This window comes from Podarcis vaucheri (genome assembly GCF_965113315.1).
Source record: "Podarcis vaucheri genome assembly, chromosome: 7".
Classification (NCBI taxonomy): domain Eukaryota; kingdom Metazoa; phylum Chordata; class Lepidosauria; order Squamata; family Lacertidae; genus Podarcis; species Podarcis vaucheri.
In genome coordinates, this window is record NC_138765.1 from 59862193 (window position 1) to 59889989 (window position 27797).

General features: G+C 43.0%; 1 protein-coding gene across 1 annotated transcript; it reads left to right on the top strand.

The window, feature by feature from the left end:
• Window positions 1–12375: 12375 nt before the first annotated feature.
• Window positions 12376–27414, top strand: LOC309537666 (zinc finger BED domain-containing protein 5-like; the record flags this gene model as incomplete). The annotated part of the gene is made up of 2 exons (XM_082232557.1): window positions 12376–13804; window positions 27335–27414. 2 exons carry the CDS (start codon window positions 12376–12378, stop codon window positions 27412–27414), a joined length of 1509 nt encoding a protein of 502 aa, XP_082088683.1.
• Window positions 27415–27797: the final 383 nt, after the last annotated feature.

The window sequence follows — 27797 nt, forward strand, 5'->3', positions numbered from 1 at the left end:
ATATGGGACCTTAACATAGTACCAAGTGGAGTGAATGCATTCATTATAGGCCATTTCTATTCTGTCCTGTTTCTTCCTCCTCTGGCTACTTAGGCAATGCCATTAATCAAAATCCTATAGCAGAAAATGCATGCATAAGTCCAACACATTTATTGCCATGGCAACACTTCAGTCTCTTGTTCATATGTCAAGCTACATCAGTGGAGATAAATTCTTTTGTTTTCACTCTGGCAGTCCGCTCTGTTTTGGTTTTAATCCATGGTAAAATATCGTTTGGGCTTCCTATAGTCTTCAAATACACAGACACACACCCTTGCAACACACCCACCCTGCCAAAGCATCTCCTTCCCAAAGTGTCAGCCAGAGAGTTGTATAATTACAGGTTGCTATTTGAGGTTATAATAGCAATTAAGGTATCAGGATGGCCTAGTCCTCATGATATTGTTTTAATCCAGAAGATGGCTTGGGAATTTAATTCCTTGTGAAAAGGAGAGCTTACCGAGGTGAATATAAATCATTATGATACCAGAGCATGGCATTCTTGAATTAGATTTCAGTATTTCAAAGAGAACGGCTCTAAGCCACAAGCGAAGGTGATCTAATTCGTTTTCTAGCTGTGATGGAGATTGTGTATAATTCCACCCCCCAAATAATATTGAAATTAATCTTTAATGGACAGATTCTCTGAGCCCGCAGTGGAAGCTGGTTTTATTCTTCATTGTGACTCCGAAGCAAAGCCCAGCCAAATTTATTGGCTGGTTGTAGTTAAGAGTGAAAGATAAATAGGAATCTATGTGCCCAGCTCCTTATGGCTTTGAGTTAGGAACCTGAGGAACAGATGACGTAGTTGGTTGGCTCTGCCCACCTGACCACCAGTGCTGCACCACTGCTGCTTACCAGGAGGTAAGGGGGAAGTATGGTACAGTGTAAGCATACTGGCAGAGCAAATCCTGTGCTCCTGTTGGTGCGTCTGTAATGGACCAACCCCCCTTGTTCTGCCCCTCTCCCTTTTCCTCCCAGTAAGCAGCAGGGCAGCTGAAGGACAGAGGTGCCTCACCCAGCCAGTGGCGTAGCCTGGGTTGTCAGCACCCGGGGCAAGGCAAGTAATTTGCGCCCCCTAACCCGTGGATTTGCGCCCCCTAACCCATGGATTTGCGCCCCTAACCCTAACCCCCAGATGTTGCGCCCGGTGCGGCCGGCCCCCCCCCTGCACCCCCCACGCTACGCCACTGCACCCAGCCACCCACTACTGCTGTGGGGGCTTGCCCCTCTCAGGGATATTCTTTGGGGTTCTTCTTTTGGGGCGGGGTCAGATCTTATTTATTCATTTTAGAAATTTATCAACTGTTTGGTGTCATCAGCAAAGTTGATGTGCATCCCCCAATTTCTTCATCCAAGTCATCCATAAAGATGTTGAACAACACCAGACCCAGGACAGAACCCTTCAGCACCCCACTGGACATTCCCCACCCTCAGAATAACAAGGAACCATTGGTGAGCACTTGCCGGGCTATTTTCTTTCTGCACATTGCTAAAACATATATCCCAGACTCCAACATGCCACACCACATGCTGAAGATGTACTTTCTTCCCCCTGGTTTTCAACAGTGACGTTATTCTGCTTTGAGGGACCCACGACTTTTGCTGAATGGATGCTGTTCTGGTTTGAATGATTTTCCTTACCTTTTATTATTACAGCTGTTTTGTTTGTCTTTATAATCTGTTCTGGGACCATTTGGTGATGAGTGGGTAAGAAATACTATAAATAAATATAAAATAAAAAGCCACACAATTAAAAGCAAACCTAACAATAAACTAAAGCAGTCAAATTAAATGTTGTCATAAAAAACACGTATCAATAGCGGCAAACTAAAGACGTACCAAATGGTCAGCGAAAAGCAAAACAAAAATATAGTCCTCTAGCACAGTCCTGTGCACATCTACTCAGAAGTAAGGCCCATTGAATTCAGTGGCTTTGCTTCCGAGTTAAGTGGAAAGAGGATTACAGCATCAAGAACCTGTTTAAAAGTCAACGAAGAGTGGAGCCTGGTGAAGCTTTCCTGCAGGACTGTTCCATGGCTTAGGTGCCACCACTAGAAAGCCCTCTCACTTGTCCCTGCCAGCCATACCTCAATGGGCAAGGGGACAAGAAGAAGAATGCAAATCTCTAATATGTTCACACTGGAGTAGCTAAATAGCTGAGATACATTCAAGCCCCTTTTAATTCTCAACCAACCATGCAAAAAAACTGGGCATCTCATCTCTTATCTTTCATTTTCAGCTAGGACTGGACAAATCTGTCCATTTTTGGTTTCTCGTTTTTCCACTCTTTAGTTCACTCTGTTGCATTTCTATATCAATTTGCAAACATTTCTTGCAGGCAATTTCCCTTGATGCAGTTGATTTGTGTACAATGTTTTCACTTCCGCACATGCTCCTCTAATACACACTCATTTTTTGGTACACATTATTTTCTGTTGGAGAACTGCATTGCAAAGTGTGGCTTTTGAAGGGTCACTGTGTTTCAGTTTCCATACTGATTTGAGAAGTACAGATGAGGCCAGTTTGCAATAAAATATGGAGGCAACAAATTTCTTTCCCATCCCTGATCTTAACTCCTCTTTGCTAAAGGTGTAAAGAGCCTTATCCTCCTGAACATGATTTTACATTTGGCAAGCAAAAAAGTGTTTAGGGTAAGGGTTTTGATTCCATGATGGCATATTAATATGCTAGTGGACATGAAACTGCCATGTTAGAATAATGGTAGCCAGAAACAAAAGATATGATTTTCCCCCTTCCAGTTCATTGTTCAATATTTCATATTATTAATCAGAATTAATCACAGGATTAATGCTTTGTTTAATAATGTGTTTAATGTAAATTAAAATGTAAAAGATCCATGAGTCAGGCAGTGAAAAAGACTATTAAATCTTCTCTTTGTTCCCTTAACTGCTTTAGGCTTCAAATCTCAGAGTCATTTACTCTGGAATGGTCTCATTGACTTCAATTAGTCTAATAACCCCCAGTTAATTTTGATCTACTACTAATGTATGGTACTTTATGTAATATTTTTGTAATTAGATTTTTAAAATCCAGACAAAAATGCATAAATAAGTAAAGCGTGCCTAAAATCAAATCGTTTTTAAAAAGAGTGAATGTCGGGCGCAACTATACCCACGGCAGAGGTGAGTAGGGTTTCAAAGATCTAGGTTGGTCAGTCCAACCATTCTGTCTAGTTTAATTGCATCATTATAGATATTTAGATGGCCACATCCAAACAAAAGCTGAACACCTTAAGAATTTAGCAAGCTTTACTCTAGATCAGTAGTCCCCAAGTGGGCAGTACTTCCCCCTTGGGGGTGGTGGGATTATCTAGGGGGTGCTGAAAGGCAGCAGGGGGGCACTGCAGATGTAAATGATTGTCAGACTTTGAAAACCTGATAGCATTCAATATCAATTTTATTGAATTAATCTAATTTTTTTTAATTGGATTTTGAATAAATATGCAATTAATTGTTACTGTTTTGAATTTTATTGTGTTATTATCTCCCTTGGCAGTGTCGTGCAAACCATGACAACTATTATAGCTGTCCTGCTAAATTTGTACTGTTGCATTAAAAAAACAAACCCTGCTGTTTTCATGCTGTTTAAAATGTTTTCTAATTTGGGAATTTTTATGATTGTTTTACTATTTCATTAACAAATTTTGTGTGATGTTTTTGAGTTTAACATGCTGTGAACTGCCTAGAGAACACTGTTGGAAAGATGTATCAAAAGTATAAAAAATATAAATAAATGCAGTTGTCTGCATATTCTTAGCATCTCGGAGGCGTTGTTTTTTTAAAAAAAGTAATTATAGATGTAGTTGTTTTCCCACCATAAGATGTCATAAAACTAAATACTCTTGCAATGCATTTGCTGTCAAGTTCATGCTTTTAAAAGTCTGCCTTTATGTGGCATACTCAATAAACACACAAGACGTAACCGGCTGTGTTCTTAGATAAATAAGGTACAGTGGTGCCTCGCAAGACGAAAAGAATCCGTTCCGCGATTCTTGTCGTCTAGCGGTTTTTTCGTCTTGCGAAGCAAGCCCATTGATTAGCGCTACAGCGGTCTAGCGGCTTTCCGTGATCAGCTGTTAAGCGGGTTTTTCAGCGGAACAGCTGATAGGCGGCTTAGGAAAAGGAGGGGAGCGAAAAAAAGCCGCGGGGACGCGCAAGATTTTTTCGTCTTGCGAAGCAACCCCATAGGGAAATTCATTTTGCGAAGCGCCTCCAAAACGGAAAACCCTTTCGTCTAGCGGGTTTTCCGTCTTGTGAGGCGTTCGTCTTGCGGGGCACCACTGTATACTATTCATGTATCAAATCATAAATTTCAATGGAAGTAACTCATAAAGTTCAACAAATGAACAAAGCAGAAGGCCCAATGGATCAGATCATACTTTAGTCAGTTCATGCATAAAGTTCACCCATGTAATAGTGTCTATTCCATCTGTCTGTTCATAAGGTCCAAACAATCCACATGAAAGATTGTTACAGTTCCACAGAATCCTTTCACAGAGTCTAAGACAAGGATTTCTGGGATATTGGCCTTGTTTCGCCGTCCTGGGCTTCATCAGTAGTTAAAGCTCTAAGTAATACAAATAAATACAATATCGTGATCTCACACATTTTACAGCAAAAATAATATAAAACCATAAATAACTGTACATATCATATGTTATATTACAGGACAGTGAATCTTATGGCATAGTAGTAGCTGCGGTAAGCAGGAAACAAGGTTTGCTAAGAAACTAGAAGCTTTTTTATTAGGAATTACAGGTACCGATATACCAAAAGAGCAGAAAAAAGGCTCTTCATGTATGGAACAACAGCCGCCCAGATGCTACTAGCCCAGAGGTGGAAAGAAGATAAAGGCCCTACCAGAGAAGAATGGCAAACCAAGCTGATGGACTATGCCAAGATGGCAAAACTGATTGGAAAACTCAGAAACCAAGAGGACAAAAACTTTATAAAAGAATGGGGGGGATTATAAATTGCTTAGGAGACCACTGTAAGCAGATATGGTAGTAACAAAAGAAGGATTTTGATTTCATTTATAGTGGAAAAAATTACCATGGATAATATGCTTTGATATAAAAATTGGAGTATGGATGAATATGCAGTAGTAGATATTTAAAATGAGACCCTATGGAAGGGATGGGTGGGGGGAGTCCCAAGATTTGGAGAATCTCTTTATATTGATTTATTTTATTCTCTGTTTATTCGCACTTTGTATTTATAAAACCAATACAAATGATTTTTTTAAAAAAGTCAAATAATGTCAAGCTTCAATCATTAATAGCATCAGTTTTTACTTAATTGCCTTGATTATGAATATAATTTCCTAAAAGCTACAGCCCACAAAGTACTTACTGTGAAAGAGACCCACGGAGTCAAATGAAAGTACTCTGGCCTGTGCAATTGTTGTTGTTTGGTCGTTTAGTCGTGTCCGACTCTTCGTGACCCCATGGACCAGAGCACACCAGGCACTCCTGTCTTCCACTGCCTCCCGCAGTTTGGTCAGACTCATGTTTGTAGCTTCGAGAACACTGTCCAACCATCTCGTCCTCTGTCGTCCCCTTCTCCTTGTGCCCTCCATCATTCCCAGCATCAGGGTCTTTTCCAGGGAGTCTTCTCTTCTCGTGAGGTGGCCAAAGTATTGGAGCCTCAGCTTCACGATCTGTCCTTCCAGTGAGCACTCAGGGCTGATTTCCTTAAGAATGGATATGTTTGATCTTCTTGCAGTCCATGGGACTCTCAAGAGTCTCCTCCAGCACCAGGCCTGTGCAATGCAGGGACAGAAATCTCAGCCAGGTGAGCTGTGATAGATTTATTATACCGGAGTTCATTAAAAGGGTTCCGCTGCCATGTAACAACTTTACACTCATTAAACATCTTTGAAAACACATAGTTTCCAGCATCATTAGAAGGTATTCTTGACAGTCCATCATTTTTAATGGCACTCTTACAAACAAGCACCATAATGACTCTGTTTCGTGCTCAACGAAACTGGACACCAATAATGTGCCGGCATGTATTAAAAAGATCTGCAAGCATGTTAGAAAGGAGGGATTAGCACACAATTAATATATGAATAATTATCTGGGTATTGAATGGAACACATTCTAAACTGCTTATCATGGTGAGCAGGCAGTGGAAGGTTTGGGGAGTGGAATTAAAACCGTAGGACAGAACAAGAATCATGTAGACTCTTTGCAAGTACAAGATGTAGTGGAGCTAATATATGATCCAAATTGGAGAGGAAAGATTACGAAGATTATGCCTAGGGCTAATTAAAGTGATTACACTTGCTTCTAATTGCAGCAAAATGATAGGTGTCATGTATATATCACACATATTCTGGTGCAGCTATCGAAAACAGGATGTCCAGATCCACCATGCAATGTTTTATTGTAACGTTTTATTCGTAGTAAATATGGGATTGATAATTTTACCTTTCCTCACTGAGTGCACCTTAAAAAATGGGAAATAGCCAGAGAGGAAAGCGGAAGCCCAGCTGACACAGTGCTCCTCTTCTGCACTTAATGAACACACACTTGGGTGTCACTCCTGCTTATAGACATGTGTGATTGTGCAGCAGCACCTGATTGCTTTACAGTAGATTATAGCAGGAATAGGCAGAAATAAACTGCAGGCTGGAAAATGAGAAAATGAGAGAAAACCAAACTGACAGATTTGCTCATAACCTACCTGATCCCCAATTGTTTAATACAACAACAGGAGCCTTGTTGGCAAAATAAAAGCTAGCAGACCACCAGGTCCAGATGGTGTTCACCCAAGAGCTCTTAAAAGAACTTAAAAGATCAGTTTCACCTTTAACTAAAATATGTAACTTGTCTCTAAGATCAGACTCCATACCTGAGAACTGGAAAGTGGCCAATGTAACACATTTTTAAAAATAAAATTAAATAAAGAAGAGATCTGGGGGAGCCTCTGAATACCAGCTGCTGGGAATCTAAAGTGGGAACAGTGTTGCTACACTCAGCTCCTGCTTGCCGGCTTCCTGTAGGCACATGTTTTGTCTTTTTCTGGTCTTAAGTGAAGGAGTTGGTGCAGCAGAGCAAGAACAAATTTGTCCCATTGTGCAGATAACTGGCTTGTTGCTATAGGAAGCACACTTTTTTGTGATCTGTATCACTGAGTGTTTACCAGTTAGATATTAACAACGGAATATATTTGAATGCTTTGTGTGTTTTGGTGTGACCTTTTCTTATGAAACCGCAAAGTAATTAACTTATTTAGCTGAAAATACAGGCCCAATTATATGCCTCACCTTTTGAATTCCCCTGACCTCCTCTAAAGTCAAGTAAAACACAGAACATGTCTGGGTGTTTTAAATCCATTAATCTATTACAAATACTTCTTTCTTTCTTTCTTTCTTTCTTTCTTTCTTTCTTTTGTTTTTCTCCCTATTTCTCCCCCCCTTTTTTTTTCTTTCTCGTTTCTGAGCATTCTGAGATGTATACAGAAAGCTTAAAATGTTTTTAAAATCGCCTTTAGCCATGCATTCAACTGCCGATTGCATGATTCAAGAGCCCTCACTGGTCATCTGTGGCTGCCTATCCCACCCTCAATAAGACACAGAAAGGAGAGAAGGTTAGAACAAACTATCAGGGGAAAATGTTCCCAATGAATGGAAAGATCTTTAGAAAGGAGGCAAATGTGCCTCCTTTGACATCCACAATTCAAACTGCAGTTGTGGAGTGGTCTCTCCTGTACCATGTTGGGTGAAGGTCAAGACCACAGATATAGTAAAGGTCAGAACCAGAGAGAGTTCCCACTGTTGCAAATTTGGCTGGATACCAAACCCAGTAGGAGTGTTCTTCATGCACTGGCATGAAGCTAACAGGTTTTATATAGTCCCACAGAGGAAGAAGTGGATGATGCCCAACATCCCAGGTGCAATTCTTCTTTTAGTTTAAAGGGGTTGCGTACTCATGCACTGATGTGCACTCCAGAAGACCTGAAATGCCCCTCATGTCCCCTCAGTTTAGTGGGCTAAGAACATAAGAACTCTGTTGTCCCACCTAATCCGGCATCCTGTCTTCACAGTGGCCAGAACTAGATGCCTATGGGAAGCCTTCAGGCAGAACCTGAGTTCAAAAGCATTCTCCCACGTTGTGATTCCCAGCAACTGGTATTCAGAGGCATACTGCCTCTGGCAGTCAGGGTAGTTAAAGGAGGAAAGTCCTCTGTTGCTACTGGCCAAAGAAGGAGACAGAACGACTACTGTGGAACTATGGATGGAAGCCCCACTGGCTGCTGGTACTCTTTTTCAGTGAAGCTTTTAGTGGGACCACTAGTTTAGAGACTACCTCGTGGTGATCTCTGGGGGCTCGGTCACATATATTCTGAAAGAGGTGGGCCAGGATCCAGGCCTTTGGTCTTCTTCAGAAGGGCTCTTCTTAGGTTCACCAGACTGAGACTGAATGCCACAGATTTATTTATTTTTAAAGTGCAAGGTTGAGGGCAAACATAAATTTGGGAGGTATTAAAATTCAAGAACTCATAACCTAGAAATTCTCAGAGATCTCTAAATGAATTTTGATATGCTTTGCATGAGAGGTATAAACTAAGCACAGAATTCTTTTTAGGATCATTTATTATACTTTTAACTTCTCTGCTATCATTGCTTTAATTTTCAGAATACAAATTAAAAATAGATTTACGTGTGTGTGTGTGTGTGTGTGTGTATTAATAGCCTCTCTTTTATTCTCGTGGTAGGACAATTTAATGTGGTGTAATACACACACACGCATACTTCTTAGTACAATTCTAATCAATAACACTTTCAAGAACAGGCACAGAACAGAATCAATTTCTAGTTGTTTTTTAAAGATGGACAAGTTATTAGTTCAGTAACTATGAAACAGAAAGAGATGAAAGAGTGCCGGCTTTTATATTAAAATTGAGCACATCTGCTCAGTTACATAATGATAATAAACTACTCTTAGTATCCATGGCAATGGGAAGTAATAGATGCAGCAAAAGATATTTTTATAAAGCCAAATGGGGAAAAAGGAAAATCCCTACATCAGAATTTTCTGTTATAGGGTTTGTTGGAGATGGTGGAGTGTTAGGACAGGGTGAGGCATTGTGTGCTTTTTGTTACACACAATATAAACATTTATAGTGTGATTGCATTCTCTCTCTCTCTCTCTCTCTCTCTCTCTCTTATCAGGCATGTTGAATAAAACATGCAGGGATCCTGCATATTCAGATGCTATTTCCACTTTGCTGAAAGTATGCTTTGGCATAAAGTGCATCGTTGCTCAAAATCGAGCCTGCTGAAGCCTGGAAAAATGTTATGTTAACAAGAGCCTTGATTTTAAAATTTATTTATGGCCCAGTCCTGGGAGACACAATGGTTCTGCTGCCAGCTTAGCATTGTAATCAGTGGCTCTACAAATCAGTCCAGGAGCCATGACATTATGCTGGCAAAGCCAGATGGGCACATGCTTCTGTGTCAGAGCCTAGCACCTATGGGTACATCAGTGGGTAGCTGCAGAGCTTCCCTTATCCTTAAAGTGCATTGGCTTCTGCAGACCACCAAACATTGGAGTCCATGTGGAAATAATTTGTCTGAAGGAGTCCAACACACAATAGGCTCAACAAGAGCTGATGTAACGCAGCAGGTAAGTTCACTACATGCCATGTTTGAAGCTGGGACCCTGCAGGGATGCTGAAAAGACCTGGCAACAAACTAATGGCAGGAGTTGCATGGATTCAGGACCCTGGTCAGCTCAGAGTGTCAGAGACTGGACACAAAGTGCTCAGAACAGTCACTAAGGATGTTGCTGCAGCAAAGACTTGGAGCCACAAAGTGCTTTGTGGGAGTTGCAGGAGTTCAGGACCACGGCCAGCTGAGGGTATTAGAAGTTAAGTGCAAGTTACCCAAAACAATTGCTAAAGTTGTTGCTCCAGCAAAAGCCTGGAACCACTGAAGGCTTTCATAGCTCTGCAGACAAAGTGCTGCCTTTTGTGCTGTCCCTAAAGGAGCTGAGGCCTGTTTCTCAGGTAGGGATTCTAGTGGGGCCAGGAAGACTCCTGCTGCCTGTGGCTGCTGCCTGTTAAATTAGGGCTGCATCCAGTGCTAGCCTTACTCAGAGTTGACCCACTGAAGTTAAATGGGCATAAGTAACTTAGGTCAGTGTTTCCCAACCGCTGTTCCGCGGCACACTAGTGTGCCGTGGAACTTTGCCTTGTGTTCCGTGGAGGCGGGCGAGGCAGGCGGTGAGAGGCGGGGCAGCAGCGGCGAGCACACGCGGGGCGGCGAGCGAGCGAGCTCCCACATCCCATCGCCCTTCGCTACTGGGCCTGCGCATCCGCTCGCTACTGGGCCACGTGAGCGGGGAATCCCATCCGCCCCCACGTGAGCGGGGAATCCCATCTCAGCCCCCGCGAGAGCAGGGGAATCCCATCCGGCCATCTCAGCCCCCGCGAGAGCAGGGGAATCCCATCCGGCCACGCCTCCTGGCCAGCCAATCGGCTGGCTGGAGGGGGCGTGGCTTGCCCTTTTTAGGGCCGGAGCAGAGGGGGCTCGCCCTCTCTTCTCCGGCTAGCCCCATCGCCGCTCGCTACTGGGCCTGCGCATGCTCGACGAGCACACGCGGCGCGGCGAGCGAGCGAGCTCCCACATCCGACGGCACCAAGCAGGGGCCCTTGGCCGTGCCGGTGCCCACCGTGCCCGCCTCCGCCCAGGAGGGCGGCAAGCAGCCACCGCCACCACCACCCCTGCCGCTGCCCGGCAACCGCGCCGCCGCCCCCGGCTCCCCGCGGCAGGTGATCGTGCAGGCTTCGACGGGCGAGCTGCTCCGCTGCCTGGGGGACTTCGTGTGCCGCCGCTGCTACCACATCACCGCTCAGCCTGCGCGTGCGCGATCGCGCCTTCGGGATTCCCTTCAGCAGGCATCAAGCAGCCTGCCTCCCTGCTTTTTCCAATTAAGGGAACCTCCACTCTCCTGCCCCTCCGTGTTTCTCACCCCAAAGCCTTGTGGGCAGCAGGAAGTGGGGCCGTCCTGCCTCTACCCCACGCCGGGTGGCTGCTGACACGTCCCTTGGGCAGGAGAGGCAGAAGGCAGCGACGCCGGGGGAACGAAACAGCACGGCAGGTCTGAGTTGGTGCCTGGAAGGACACAGACTGCTTTATGTCGCTGCATTCCACAGCTCCGAGGCTGGCAGGTGAGTGCGTGCACTCCTCTCTCTCATTTTATTTAATGTGCATTTTAGAAGCATGTGGAAATATCCTGCGTCATCAACCACTTTGGGGAAAGTGTGCGTGTGTGTGTTTGGGGCTAGATTTCATGCATGCCTTTTTAAAAAAAAGTTCTCTTCCTGCTTCATCCACATTCACCCCCCAAAAGGCCATTTTCTGTGTGCTGAATAAATTCTGCAACTCAAACGGCACGAGGTGCCAATGCATCGGGGCTGTGGAATTTATTCTGCTTGCAGAATTCTGCAACTCAACCGCATTTTGATGTTTAAATGTTGTATTTTAATCTTGTTTTTAAGTTATATTTCAATCAACTTGTTTTATTATTGTTTTTTTTTATTTCAATCAACTTGTTTTTTATTATTGTTTTTATTTCAATCGACTTATTTTTTATTATTTACTATATTTCAATAAACTTGTTTTTTAATTTGTTGTTAGCCGCCCTGAGCCCAGTCTTGGCTGGGGAGGGCGGGGTATAAATAAAATTTATTTGGGAAAGATGGTTTAGGTATGTCCAAGCAGGCTTGATAGCAAAAACTTTCTCACAAACTTAACAGAGTATACAGCGCAGTGGCCTTATTACAGTCTTTTTCAACCGCTGTTAGTGTTTTTCAACCTTTTTAGGTTTTCTGTAAACTGGGGAAGACATCCATGTTGGAAGTTCAATTCCTTGCTTAGCCATGAAGCTCAATGGAAATTGCCTTGCTCTTGCCCTCTCTAATCCAGTGTTTTTCAACCGCTGTTCCGCAGCAGCCTAGGCCCTCGGGGACCTCGTGGCTTCCGCTTTTGCGTGTGCTGCCGTCACTCTTCCCGCCATTCCCATGTATAATTCGTGCCCGTAACACAGGCAGTAAAAACTGTTCTGTATAACGACTACCCCGCCTCTCCCCCCCCCATCTAAACCCATTTTTTTTCCTTTGCAGAAATGAGCCGCTGCATTGAGCTCACATAGTATGCATGTTTTTGCCTGGCTGTGATTGGTCCGGACTCCAGCCTGGACCTATCACAGTAGGACATCATCTTCCGACTTCCTTCCCGCCCGAGCACAGAGACCAGGACTCAGCGGGAGTCGGCACTGCAGAGAGGCCGAATACTGCAGTGATGGAAAAGTTTTTGAAAAGAAAAGAACCGGACTCTGAACAAAATTTGGAGCCAGATGAGAGGCCAAGTACGAGTGGGCATGAAAAGAAAGCAAAGATGGTCAGCTCAAGCAAATTCTCTGTCACAAGGCAATATAGCGAAAGCTATATTTCATTTGGATTTACTTTCACCGGAGATGCAAACCAACCAACTCCACTGTGCGTGGTGTGTGGTGAAAAGCTAGCTAACAGTGCTATGGTCCCAAGCAAACTTAAACGCCATCTCCAAACAAAACACCCTTCGCTTCAAAACAAGAATGTGGACTATTTTGTTCGCCTGCGTGAAAACACGGAGAAACAGGCAACTTTCATGAGACAAACCTCAAAGGTAAATGAAAGAGCTCTTAAAGCTAGCTATCACGTTGCTGAACTTATAGCCAAGACAAAAAAGTCGCACACTGTGGCAGAGACATTAATACTTCCCGCCTGCAAAGCTATTGTAGAGGAGATGCTCGGACCTGAAGCAGCTAAGGAAATAGCCAAAGTACCTCTCTCAAACAACACAATTTCCAGACGTATTGATGACATGTCTGCAGACATTGAAAGTGTGGTTTTGGAAAAGATCCATAGCAGTGAGAAATTTGCATTACAACTGGACGAGTGTACTGATATCAGTGGACATGCTCAACTCTTGGCCAATGTGCGTTTTGTTGATGGTGATGCAATTAGAGAAAACTTCTTTTTCTGCAAGGCATTGCCAGAAAAAGCAACAGGAGAAGAAATTTTTCGGGTCACATCAGAATACCTTGAACAAGGAGGACTTAAGTGGGAAAACTGCATAAGTGTCTGCACCGATGGAGCTGCAGCCATGGTCGGGAACACCAAAGGCTTTGTAAGCAGAGTGAAGGAAAGAAATCCAAATGTTATTGTAACGCATTGTTTTTTGCACCGTGAGGCCCTCGTAGCCAAGACTTTACCAGCAGACCTAGTTCATGTGTTGGATGATGTTGTGCGCATGGTAAACTTTGTAAAGTCACAACCCGTGAAAAGTCGCATATTTGCAGCTTTGTGTGAGGAGATGGGAGCGAAGCATAAAACCTTGCTGTTTCATACGGAGGTCCGGTGGTTGTCGCGTGGCAAGGTCTTGGTTCGTGTGTATGAGCTGCGGGAGGAACTTAAAGTGTTTCTGACAAATGAGAGGACAGATTACGCAAAACTGCTTGCAAGTGATGAGTGGTGTGCAAGGCTGGCATACCTGGCAGATATATTTCATCATCTGAATGAACTGAACACACGAATGCAAGGCCGAAATGAAAACCTGCTTACAAGTACAGATAAAATAAATGGATTCCGTGCAAAGCTGCAACTCTGGCATCAACACGTGGAAAGTGGCAATCTTGAAATGTTCACACTCACCAAGCAATGGCAAGGTGTTCACACTGCTGCACTGTGTGAGATAATAGCTAAACATTTAAAAACTCTCGAGGGGAAGTTGTCATTTTATTTCTCTTCAGTCTCCACTGGGTTAGGGACCCTTATAGCTCAGCATCAGTTGGTGGAAAGGACATGACTTTACAGGAGCAGGAGGAACTAACTGAACTGAGACAAAATCGTGGTTTCAAGCTAAGATTTGCTGATCTACCTTTGGACAGTTTTTGGTTGGAAACTGCCAAGGAGTTCCCCCTTCTGGCAAACAAAGCTATTTTGACATTGCTCCCATTTTCCACTACATATCTCTGTGAGTTGAGCTTTTCAAGCATGATTGCTATAAAAACTAAATACAGAGAGAGACTGAGAGCTGTTGACGAAGAGCTACGTGTGTGTCTTTCTTCGATTCCAGCCAGAATATCAGCTTTGTGTTCAGCCAAACAGGCCCAGGTTGCGCACTGAATCAAGTATTTTATAATTTTTCATATTTCTGTTTACTTACTATTTCATAATAAAGTAATTATAAAATACTTTCTTTGTGTTTATTTGATTCCTATTAAAGAGAGTTACTTTATATATAGTCAATATAGGCAAAGAGTTAATTTTTTAAACATTTTCTAATGGTGGTGTGCCGCGAGATTTTTTTCATGAAACAAGTGTGCCTTTGCCCAAAAAAGGTTGGGAAACACTGACTTAGGTTAATCGATTTCAATGAGTCTATCTGATTAGGACTTAGTTGAATACAACCACAGTCTTTTACTGTGCAATCCTAACTATGTCTTCTCAGAAGCAGGTCCTATTGAACACATTGGGGCTTTTCTCGAGTAATGCGGTTAGATTCAGAGCCCTAGTGCCATTGTGTTGATTCTGGGACCCGCTAATCCTGCTTTCCCCCCCACAACAATAACAAATCATCCCATCATATGCATGTGGGCTGATATTTTAAATACAGTTTGTCTTTTTTCAAAATGGTGGCTCTGGTACACTAAAAAGACAATCTTCCTGAAAGGAAGATCTCACTCTTCTGCACTGAGGTGATAACTCTGAGAGCACAGATCTGCGCCTTGCTCACACTCTGGAACTATTTTTTTCCCAATGGAAGTGCATTTCTGGACATCTATGTTAGCATTCCTGCAGCTAGTTAAAAATTGGATTTTGAGGGAAGCATTCTGTACTGGCTGAGGGTTAAGTTGCTCAGGTGTTCCTTTTACTGCTCGAGTTTTATTGACATTTCTGCAGCTGTGTTTGTAATATAAATGGTCTGATTTGATAGTTTGGGTTTTAAATTGTATTTCCACCCCCCTCTCTTTCTGAATTGTTTTATTAGTGACATCTCTTTGTTTTATTCATGTTGTACACCGCTTCAAGAGCTGCTCTGTTGGCAGAGGGTGCAGAATATAAATCTTGAAATAAATAAATGAGTAAACAACCCTGCCAATTTTAGAGACTGTGTTTGTGCAGGGACTTGGTTCAGCTGCAAACTCTTTGATTTTAATACCACTTATGGGTGTGACTTCAATAGGCAGCCTTAGGCCTGATATAGCCAATGTTGTGCCCTCTTAATGTTGTTGGATTTCAATCTCCCATCAGCCCCAGCCAATAAGGGAAAGATGGGAGCTACAGTCCAAGAGCACCTGGAAGACACGAGGTCCAGGAAGGCCAGTGAATGTTTCATCTATGGGGGAAGGAACAATGCTGGATTTATGTATACGCTAAGTAGGCTGAAGCCAATGGCCTCTAAATCTAGGAGGCCTCACCAGCCCTCCTGCTCCCCAGCTGGCAGTCTCCCCTCTCCCAAAATTGCAAACCCAAGACTTCATGCGAGGGCAGGACAACTGGAGCCTCTAAATCTAGTGGGCCTCACCAGCCTGCCAGCTCCCCAGTACCGCAGTCTCCCCTTTCCCAAAATTGTAAAACCAAGACTCCAGGCAAGGGCACGGCAACTCAGGCCCACCAACTATTAGACCCAGGGCTAGCCAGTGGGGCCCAATCTGAAGCAGTGGGGCACAACTTGAATTTTCTTTTTTTGTAGGGCCCCAGTTCACAGCCAAAATCTGCAAAATCTTATAGGTATAAATAAAATCCATCTAGATTGCCCTGGTGCAGGGGCCCCCTTAGGAGCGGCCTGCAGGGCCCAAGTTGGCCCAATTGCTCCAATTGCCTTAAGGTCAGCCCTGATGAGACAGTGCAGGGGTTGGACTGACAAGCCCTGCACCTTGTAGGTCCCTGGTGTCACCATTTAGAGTACAGATTCAATGACTTGTTATGGAAATAAGGGGGGCACTTATTGGAAATCAGTTTTGTCACCTTTCCCCCCCCCAAACCCCAAGACAATGAGCCCAGCCACTTTTTATTCACAGTCGCATAAGCACTATACAGCATGGCCATAAATCTGTATGTTCAACCACTGAAATATACACCCAACATGTAGCAATGGAGATTTATGTTACTGCTTTATGAATGAACACTGTTTTATGAACGGACTCTGTATTTTGTGAATTACCTAAGAGCCACCAATAGGGAGCTCTAGAATCTGACAACTAACCAGTTGGGTACTACCAAGCAGCAACCCTTATTGCGGAAAGCAGGTAACCAGCAGGCAACACTTCAGCTCAGCCTTTGCACTGTTGACTGAACACCCCCTACTGTGCAGATAATGGAGAAAGCTCATAAATTGCATCCCAACTCTATTACGCTGGTGTAAACCCTGGTACACAAGAAACACAGGATAGCAGCAAATAAAATCCATTCATACGTCAGCGACTGATAAGACTTGTCAACCAGTTCTTCCAAAGTCTTCCTAAATTATAAAGCTCCAAAATAGAGGCCAAAAGAGAGCAGGTCTAGGAAAGAGCAAGGCCCTGGGAAGGGATGTAGAACAGTTGCAGAGCAAATGCTTTCACTCAGAAGGGACCAAATTGAATTTGAAGCATCTCCATTTAGAAGAGCTTCAGAAAGCCTGTGATGAGAAAGGTCTGTGCAGGAGATCTTGGAGAGCTGCTGCCAGTCAGAATAGACAATATGGGGCTGGATCAGGGGGAGCCAACACTTTGTCCCATGGATCTGAGGACAAAGTGCTTGCCAGGTGAGGATCATCTTGTACCCTGTTAGTACAATAAATTCTCATCATACCAACTATTACGTTTCTGGCTCTCTATCATATCCTGTTAAGTCTAGCGACTAACCCTGATGCCTATGTTTTACCTCCACTGTCAGAAGCAGTATGTTTCTGAATACCAGCTACTGGAAACCATGAGAGGGGAGAGTCCTGCTGTGCTCAGGCCCTGCATGCAGACTTCCCACAGGCATCCCTTTGTGAGAATGGGATGCTGGACTAGATGGGCTATTGGTCTGATTCAGCAAGCTTCTCTTCTGTTCTTCCTGAAAGGTAGAGCTAAGAAGCACAACAGACAGACATTGTCAGAAATAAAAAAAATTCCTTCCAGTAGCACCTTAAAGACCAACTAAGTTAGTTCTTGGTATGAGCTTTCTGAAGAAGTGTGCATGCACACGAAAGCTCATACCAAGAACTAACTTAGTTGGTCTTTAAGGTGCTACTGGAAGGAATTTTTTTTATTTTGACTATGGCAGACCAACACGGCTACCTATCTGTAATTGTCAGAAATGTACACAGGTATTCTGTTTGCCGTTATCACTGAGCTGCTGGTGCCATTGAGTAATATACCTGATTTTTACTTATTTACTTTTACATCATCAAATGGATTGTTACACCATTATTTCCTGCTACAAGATCCTGGACATGACTGGTATTTAAAGCTGCAATACCACCTGACCTGAACCGGGACGGAGGAGGAGGGTTGGTGTGTGTGTGTAATGTCACAGGAGAGTATATAGATCCTTTACCTTCTTTGAATGTTTTAATTATATATGATACATCTTTATTCATAGGCACATTTTAATTTTACTTTTGAAGGGGCGCTAATTAACAGAAAATCCAGCTTGACATGATTAGAGTATTTTTCCCCACCTAATTTCAAGTCTGCAATTACATTTTAATTTGTTTGGACCCAGATACATCTTTTTTGTGCTGCTTTCACTAACTTCATTTTCTAGATGTGGAGGGTTCCCCCCCCCTCTGCCTACTCCTACCTATTGATACAGACAATTCCATTAACGAGAGGAAGCATGGTTAGTGTTATGCTCTGCTGTTGCTGCTCGTTACCTAAGGAAATTCCAACAGATGGGCTATTGGTCTGATTCAGCAAGCTTCTCTTCTGTTCTTCCTGAAGGGTAGAGCTAAGAAGCACAACAGACAGTGCTTCATCCTAACCATGTTTACTCAGAAGTAGGCCCTACTGAATTTAATGGTGCTTACTCCAAGGTAAGTAGGGTTGGGGCTGCAGCCCACAGGAGTAATCCAAGGCAGAAAAGTAGTCAGAAATGAAAAGCGTGGTAAAATGGCAAGCGGCTAAATCAAACTGTTATTTACCCAGATGTAAGCCATATTGAGTTCCATGGGGCTTACTCTTTAGTGACTATGCTTCAGAATAGAGCCTTTGTGGGTACAGGTGACTCTATACATTTCACTTTCTTTCAGTGCCTCGTTTTTCTAATCTTAAACTGAGTTTTCCACATTTTCACACCAGTTTGCAATTTATTTACTTTTTTTTTAAAGTCCTAATGAAAATTCATCACAATGTTAGTGTGAATTTATCAATATGCACATTTTCCTATCCAGTTGTGTTTCATATATATATTTTCTGTAAAGCATTTTCCCCTAATATAATGCATTTTTGTGGATTATTTTCATTAATATGTGCATTTTAATGCATATTTTACCTCAGTATATGTGTTTTTGTACACAATATTTGGCTGGAGAACTGCACTGCAAAATTCAGAGAAGTGTGAATTGTGAATGATGGCTGTGGTTTGGTTCCTATATTGCTAGAGAAAGTGCAAACTGGGCATGTTTAAATGTGAAATGATATAAAAAATAATAAAATGTCAGACATTAAAAACTTCCCTGAAAAGGGTTGCTTTCAGATGTTTTCTAAAAGTTGTTAATTCTTTATCTACCTGACAGGAAAGAGCCACTGCCAAGAAGGCCCTCTGCCTGGTTCCCTGTAACTTTACTTCTCGCAGTGAGGGAACCACCAGAAGACCCTTGGAAGTGGACCTCATTGTCGGGGCTCAATGATGGAGACTCAGATCCAGACCAGAATCCCCTAGGTCCAGACATGAGACAGAGACTTAGTCTTTAATATTGGCCCAGTGATGGAGTAGGGCAACATTTATTGTATCTACAATATATTTTTGGATCCATTTTTTTAAATGACCAATATAAGTTTGGCCTGACCAGTTGTGGAATGAACACCAAAACGTGAAAGTAAAGAGCACTTTTTTCTTTTACTGTAACCTATGTCACTCTCCCCCACCCCTGCTTTTCTTTTTATCCTTCATTTGTTCATTATAGAACTATTTCTTCTTTTGTCATCCTTTTGCCTGCCTCTGGAGAAACAACCAATTCATTTTAATAAGAAAACATAAAATAAAAAAGAATGTGCTCTTATCTAACACTGAGCTGTGCTCCATTGCAGTCTACTTCTACTTTTCCAGCACCCAGGAGAAGATGGCAGTTTCAAGCTTATTAGGCTTTTCACATTTCCCCTAAAGAGATGAACTCAGTGGGTTTCAAAACGTACTAGGCCTGCTGATGGGGAAACTAAGATAAGTTAACCTATAGAAGTTCAAAGTAGAAAGCTTCCTGTTATGCTTCTTCCAATGGCAGGTTTCCTACACACCTCATCCCACAAACAGGGAGGAGGGAATGGGAAACTTGCCTTCCATGAACTTCCCTAAGGCTAGCATCTGACCTGAACTGTAGGCTCATGGGATTGGCTGGATCCAGGGATACCAAAGGAGGATATCAAAAGGATGGCTTGTCTGCAACCAAGCAAGCATGCATACATTCTTTGTACACAAAGCACTGTGGCCAGGACTTCCCATCACTTCACCAGACCAGATGAGGGCATAGGTGGCAATGACCCAAATCTTACAGATAGTTCCTCTGGGAGTCCAGCACCCCAAGCCCACTCCAATAAGGATAGCATCAAAGCAAGCCAATTAACCTATATCAAAGCAAGTGAATATATGAGCTCATGGTTGCTACTACTACCAATTAATTGTGGGGTTATCTTGACTACCAAGATGGTGTTTGCAGAGCTTCTGGAACAGTTAACCTTTGGTTCAACACTCCATCCTATGGGCACTAAGAAGGCATCTAGGTGGTAGGAGACTATGGCCACATCCCCACCATACATTTCAAGGGCTAAATAGTCACAGCTCCCCATGAAGAATTCTGAGAAGCGTAGTTTGCTAAGACAGTTGTTCCTCCACTCATTTTTGCTTCTTGCCCCACCCACTGCTGGAATGTGGTCCTCAGGAGATTGGCCAGAAGGGGATGTCACCCTTGGTTTGAAAAAAGGTTCCCTGTACTCTTTCATTGGCCATCATTACCTTTCTTTCTGGTGGGGCAAGGATTTGGTAGGAAGGATCTGACAGGCAAACCACACCCACAAATCTTCAGTCCCCAGATGTTTACTGTAGCTGGAAGTGGTCTCAGGATGGAGAAAACTGTTTCTAAGCTGTTGAGCTGACATCAACAGGATGCCAGGATTGACGATGTCATTAATGAAGCACCCATTTCTACCCTAACCAGAAAGGCTATGCGCCTATTCAAACTCTGCCCCCCTTTTTTCTTTTTGGATAGGAAATTAGCCTGGCATGTTTCCCTCTCTCTGATGCAAGATTTTTGCCATGGATATCACATTTGCTCTGGCTGCCTTGCTACAACTCCATCATTAGAAGCCCTTCACTTAGAATTCCAGGCAGGAAATAGCACACCTCACCCTTGGAGAGACTCATAAATAGCTAAGTACCTTCTATCAACAGGGGATAAAAGGGGGGAAAATAGCCAATAAAAATACATAATGAACAACCACAGAACAAACAGAGCCGGCAGAACTCAAATACTGCCAAGTTATTGCCTGGACTATTACATGGATTTTACAGTAATATCATTTGATTTTCAAGCTTCATGGCAATTATTGCAAAAGGGTCTTACACTCTCTTTCGGAGTAGATCATGGCTTCAAAATAAACTATGTTATGAAATCTAGGATAGGAAGTAGCAGCAGCAACCATAAAGATGGCTTGTGGTTATAAGCCATCACTTGGTTCGGCAGTGTATCTGTCCCCTTTGTCAAAAAAACATGTGATGCACCTGATGTTCCATCAATAGCTACAATCCTGTGGCCAAGGTAATGGGGTCACGTCCCACTGAACACACCAGGACTTAATTCTGAGTAAACATGCACAGTGCTAAGTACATAAGAAGGGGCCCTGCTGGATCAAACCAAGGCCCCATCTGTTCCAACACTGTTCTCAAAGTAGTTAATCGGCTGCCTCACAAGCAGGACCCAAGCGCAACAGCAAGAAGTGGTATTCCAAGGGGTACTGCTTCAGAGAGTGGAAGGAGAGCCTAGCCACCAGGGCTAGTTGCCACTGATATTCTATCTTCCTTTAATTTCTCTAACCGTCTTTTTAAGCCATCCAAGTTGGTGGCCATCACTACTCTTGCAGCAGTGAATTCCAAACTTTAGCTGTGTCTGTCTTCAATTTTCCAGCATTCAGCTTCATGGGATGGCCCAGAGTTCTAGCATTACAAAACCAGGAGAAAAACCTCTCCCTATCCACTTTCTCCATTATAATTTTGCACACTTCTGTCATGTCACCACCCCCCACTGACTTTGACTCTAAACTGAATAGCTCCAGTCGTTTTAGAATTTTCCATGTAGATGGGTTCTTCCAACCTCTTAATTTTAGGTGACATGGCCCATGCCAGAGCACCAAGATGCGGCTTTCAGAAGTGCACGGTCATGTGCTAGAAAGCAGGGTTTGCTCCTCTTCTGTTGGATGCACATCATCCTTTGCCCCAGTTTGGTTGAAATTGATTTTGGCTTGCTCTCCTAACATCTGAAACCACACTGCTGTTTCTCCAATGCTTTCAGGACATAATTAGATAAATTCATAGATTAAGCTGCTCCTGGCAGGACTTTGCTCTTCTGTGAATAGGAAACCAATTCGCGGCACATTGAAATACAACTCTAGTTGCAATACCAAGCTGGCAGGGGGGCTTTGCTGCCAATTGTTGTGTGCCATATGGACCCACTTAAGCCTTTTCCTCTTTTGGCAGTGGAAGAGGAGGCAGGCTATGAGGTCAGGTTGGAAACCAAGCTGTCCAGGTGCAAAAACTTCAAAATGGGGACATCTGGATCCAGAGCTGGATTTGTGTCAGGGTCTGGATTTGGACAAGGGAGCTGGCTCTTAACAACAAAGCTGCCATTTTTTCTGCTAAAGAACAAGCACAAGAGCTTTGCGATATCAGTTCTAATTTGTACCATTGTCATGTATATGGATAAACTCTGTACTCTTTTCGGTGCCTGCTAAAAACCTTTTTTGTTCAGGCTAGCAGAGTCCAGTCATGTAGAATGCTGGCATGTGTTTTGATCTGATTTTAGCTTATTGGTTTCAATTATTTTAAAAAATGTTTTAAATAGTTGTTTTTAACTGTTTTTTACAGCTCATTTCAATATCACTGCTTTCAAATCACAAATTTAACAAAATAAGGTGTGTGCCTATTGACTATGCTAGTTAGGGCTGATGGGGATTGTAGTCAAACAATTTCTGGAGGGAACCACATTGGCTATTCCTTAAGTGTTTATTTGTTTTTACATTCCTATCCCTTCTTTCTTCCATTATGAACCCGAAGGTGGAATACATGTGATTCTGAGGCACCTGCTACTTCAGTAGGTCACCTCCTAATGGTAGGCCAGCCCAGTTCTCCAAAAAACAGTTCTTGGTAAGTCAAGTGATACCCTACAAGTCTACTCATGTTAGTACAGTTTTCATGATTTCCATGGACATAGGGTAGTAAGTAATTGAGCTCTTTGATATTATAAGTCGTAGAAGCTCAACTGCATGGACATGAGATGAGATTTCACATTTTCATGCCATACATCAGATATAATGCTCATGTTTTCAATGTATCTTTTGAGGACATCAGATACATTCATATTTATGGAGTGTACATGGAGGAATACTGTTCAAATTAATAAATTATAAGCCTAACATTTTCTCCTCAGATAAATCATCAGACATCTCATTATAAACTGGATTGCTTCAGTTGTATGGAACTTTAATGCAGCAGTAAATTACAACCAAGCATGGAACTGATCAAAATAAGATTCTGTCCCCCACCACCACCACCTCCATGTTCTATTTTCGTTTTTATTGTTAGAACTGTTAAAATGGTTAGAAGTGCTTTATGAACTTCCAGATAAATTAATGTTTAAGTCTGAAGTGTCTATAGAGCTCCAAGCCAAAGCTACTTTCAGTGAGAAACTATAATATCTCAATCGCTGAGAGCCTCTCCCCCCACCCTCCTTCGCCATGACTACCTTCCCCTCCTATCATGGCATGCCCCCTATTGTTGTCATGGTAGCTGCCCACCCTCCCTGAGCCACAGAGACTATTACCTAGCGATGGACATCTCCAGAGTATTGGTATCATTCATGTTAATTCATATGTCCAACCTCTTTTCTGCATTGATCTGCATTTTCTAATGGGAAAAAAATCACATTTAAATATGTATGTAAATATCTGCTTTTGAATATATTTTCTCACAACACATGCATTTCTAAATATATGCTCAGGTCACATCCACACCACACATTTAAAGCCATACCATATCACTTTTAAAAACTATGGCTTCCCCCAAAGTACCTTGGGAGGCATTGTTTGGGTTAAGGGTGCTGAGTGTTGCTAGAAGACCCCTGTTCCTCTCAAAGAGCTACAGTTACCATGATCAGTCCCTCTTCCCAGGGAACTCTAGAAAGTTTAGCTCTGGGAGGGAAATAGGGGTCTGCTAACAACTCTCAGCACCCTTAACAAACTACAGTTCCCAGGATTCTTTGGAGGAAACTACAGTGGTACCTCTGGTTGCAAATGGGATCCATTCTGGAGGCCCGTTCGCAATAGGAATAGAGCACAACCTGCAGTGGCGCATCTGCGCACGCACGGGTTGCAATTTGCGGCTTCTGCGCATGCGCGTGATGTCATTTTGCGCTTCTGTGCATGCACGAGTGGTGAAACCTGTAAGTAACCCTTTCTGGTACTTCCGGGCCGCCGCAGGACGTAACCTGAAAGAATGTAACATGAAGCAAACGTAACATGAGGTATGACTGTATGACTGTTTAAAGTGGTATCATGATGCTTTTAATGTATGGTGAAGATGTGGCTTTAAAGTAGGCATTAATAAATTTATTTTGTCCTATAATATGTACGTTTTAATGAAATTTTAATACTTTTAAAAAAGAAGATGTGTTGCAAAACTGTAGCTGTGCAAAAGTCGGTAGATTACTAAATTCCAACCTGTACATTCTTCCGGGAGAGAGGGATGAGAATGCACAGAGAATGAATTCCAGTATTGTCATTCTGTTCTCTTATGGCTCCTTCCCTGTCCCCCACCCCACCCCCTCGAATCGCTAATCTATACTCAGTACATGCCTATGAGATTTACATATGATTTTAGCAAATCTACCAGCCCGTTCTGCTATTGAATAGCTCAGTATGTGATTTAGTGAACTGGTGCGAGGTGGGGTGGGGTTATGTGTCGAAAGGCATATTTAAGTAGATAAGCCCATACACCGCATTTTGCACCCTGCAACAGATCAGTTAACGCTGCATTGTCTAATTCCCCCCCCCCCTTGGTCCTGAAGTCGGTTTGTTGAAACTGCTGCTTTAAAAATAAAACACACAATCCCAACCAATGTCTCTTAAAGGGAGAAATGGTAGGTAAAGCAACGCCAAAGTTAGAAGGCTCCATAGCTCAGTGATGGAGAACATGTCTTGCATGCAAAAGGTTCCAGGTGCTATCTTTGGCATTGCCAGTCCCCCCCCCTTTTTTTTTTTTAAAGGATCAGGGAACAGGTGATGATGGAAAAGCATCTGCCTATGACATAGGAATAGCTTGCTGGGCCCATCTAATCAAACATCTTATCCTCTCAGTGGCCAACCTAACATTGGAAGGCTACTGACTGCAGATGTAGGTAATACTGGTCTGGCACATGTTCCTGTGTGTTAATTGCAACAGTAGAGACAATTGGGGGAAGGAGGTAGACTTCACTGAGGGTAAACATGCTGTCCATAGAAATGCCATGATGTTACTGCATTGGCAAATTAACATTGGCTCCCAGTATGTTCCCGGGCACAATTCAAAGTGTTGGTGCTGACCTTTAAAGCCCTAAACGGCCTCAGCTCCAGTATATCTGAAGGGGCGTCTCCACCTCCATCATTCAGCCCAGACATTGAGGTCCAGCCTCACTGCGAGAAGTGAAGTTACAGGGAACCAGGCAGAGGGCCTTCTCGGTAGTGGCACCCGCCCTGTGGGATGCCCTCCCACCAGATGTCAAAGAAATAAAGAACTATCTGACTTTTAGAAGACATCTGAAGGCAGCCCTGTTTAGGGAAGTTTTTGATGTTTGATCTTTTACTGTGTTTTTAATATCCTGCTGGAAGCAGCCCAGAGTGGCTGTATGTATGTATGTATGTATGTATGTATGTATGTATGTATAAATAAATGATGTCACAATGCAAACAGTTACAGAAGCTGGCCAGTGGGTTTCAGTACACACCCCTGCTGCTCATCCCAAATCATGGACATGTCAAGCAGGATTCGGGGGGTGTGCCACAAATTGGACATAAACGGGAATGGCAGGTCAATCATGGCCTTAGCATCACCTTCAGGCAGCTGTTGAGACTCTACTGCGGGCCTTGCTAGTGACTCCTGTCTTGGGTGTCGCTCCAATCAGCACCAGGGAGAGCACTGAGGGCGAATTAACGGATGGGTCAGCTGCAGGCAACTGGGTCTGAGTGTTACCACCACCAGGTAACCCTGTTAATGTTCATTCACATGGTAGGACACCAGGAGGCACTTTGCTGAGGGGCTCCTAGAATCTGGTTCTGGTCTTCTGCAAGGGAAACTACTGTAAGGTCCCATGTAGATGACTACTCTTCGGGGTCAGCTAGTGGTGGTGCCTGCAACCCCCTTTTGAGCCTTTGCATCAAGTCTTTACCTACCCCACACTTGACGTCAGGTATAGGGCAGGTGGCGTAAACAGCTTCATTATCTTATTGTTTGTTTACATAATTTCTCTACCACTTTATTTTAAAAGTATTATTATTATTATTAACGATCTCAAAGCCATTTATAAGCTAAATGAAAGCATGAAATAAAGCAAAAATAATAATAATTAAAGTTACAGATGAAAGTCAAATGATAAAGTACATATGCACAGCAGTGTAATTAGCAAGAAAACAAAATACTTTAAACATAAAAGCACCATGGATAAAAGTCAAATACAAAAATAATTTCCAGAAAACAGGCACCAAAAATAATGCAGACAGGGAGTTACAAGGTGTAGGTGCTGCCACCCTAAAAGATTGAGTATTATTTTGCACCTGTAGCAATGCCAGTTCCACAGATCAAATATCATATATGGATTAAAGAGATCCATATATACCGTATATAATATTCAAGTGTGTGGCCTGATTAATCAGGAATGGTTTATGATCAATTAACATGACCAATTAATTGGTGGTGAAAGGTTGCAGCCATAGCCCAAAGCCCAGTTTGCTTCTGTATTCTAAGATGTTTATTCATTGAGAAGTCTTGAAAGAGTGGCCATTCATGGCATCAAGGCTGCATAACATTAGGAGATTATTAAAAGGCAGAAAGAAAGATGTGCATGAGTAGTTTGGTTCAGTTCTTTCTTCCATTATTATTCTCCGCATGCATTTCTTCTGCTAAAATGTATGCATGGAACATTCTGGACAATTAAGCAACACATAATGGAATTTTGCTTCCCTCTTAGCTCGACGATTCCCTTTGTTACCCCCAAACAGTGACTCTCCTTTGTTTTTAAATAAGTAAACCGGAGACGGTATAAATGAGGGGAATTCTGTGTGTTTACCCAAGGTAAGTGTGTAAGCAGTAATAACGAAGGGAGACGGACATTGTTTTGGATTAAATTAAAGCCATTTGCCTCATGCGTGCTCATTTCCGTTTTTATGGCTCAATTCCCTGATGATGCCATCTGATCATTTCGCTGACATCCCCCTCCGTGCCTTTGCCTTAACAATCTTGCCTGGTAGGCCATTCCACACGTTTGCGATTCTCGGCGTGGATGGGAAAAAAGGCTGCCTGACATCTGTTCTGAATTTGTTTCTCTTTAATTTCCATTTATGCTTCCTTATCCTAACATCTGTGTCATTCCAAAAACGGTAACTCAGGCTGACGCTCTCCGTGCCATTTAAGATTTTATATTCCCCAGCTAACAGCACTTCTTAACCATGTAGTGTTTGTCTAGCACTTACTTGGGAGTTGGTCTAGAAACATTTCTGAGCTGTAATTCATTCGCTCCATGATATGCATTTATTATCATTAATTTTTTCTCCCCCTGTAACCCTTTTCAGTGTATGAAATGCCTTACCGCTCTAATCTCATTTATCCTTACAACAATTCTGTGATGTTTTTCGCAGAAGCTGAGGAATAGTGACTTGGTCAAGACCGCTCTGGAATAACAATTTGCCCGGAGGAGATTTGCAAAGGGAGGGACGTCAGCCATGCAAAGGAACCAGTTGATTCGTGGAGGTCCAACATGCTTTGAGTGAAAAGAACTGCCTCCACCATCTTCCAGATGGTGATTGCAGGAGTCTGGCCAAGCCTGGGCATTGGGTGGAGGGGTGTGGGGCAGACAAGACCAATCATAGCAAGGTGGTACTCAAAGGGAGAGAGTGGAAGGCATGGCCCTCAATAGATTACAAGTCCCATCTTCCCTGACCTGCCTGCGGCTGTTGGGAATTGGAGTCCAGAAACATCTGGAGAACCACATGTTCCTCATCCTTGTTCTGCAAATGGCAGCCACTCTGCGAGGTT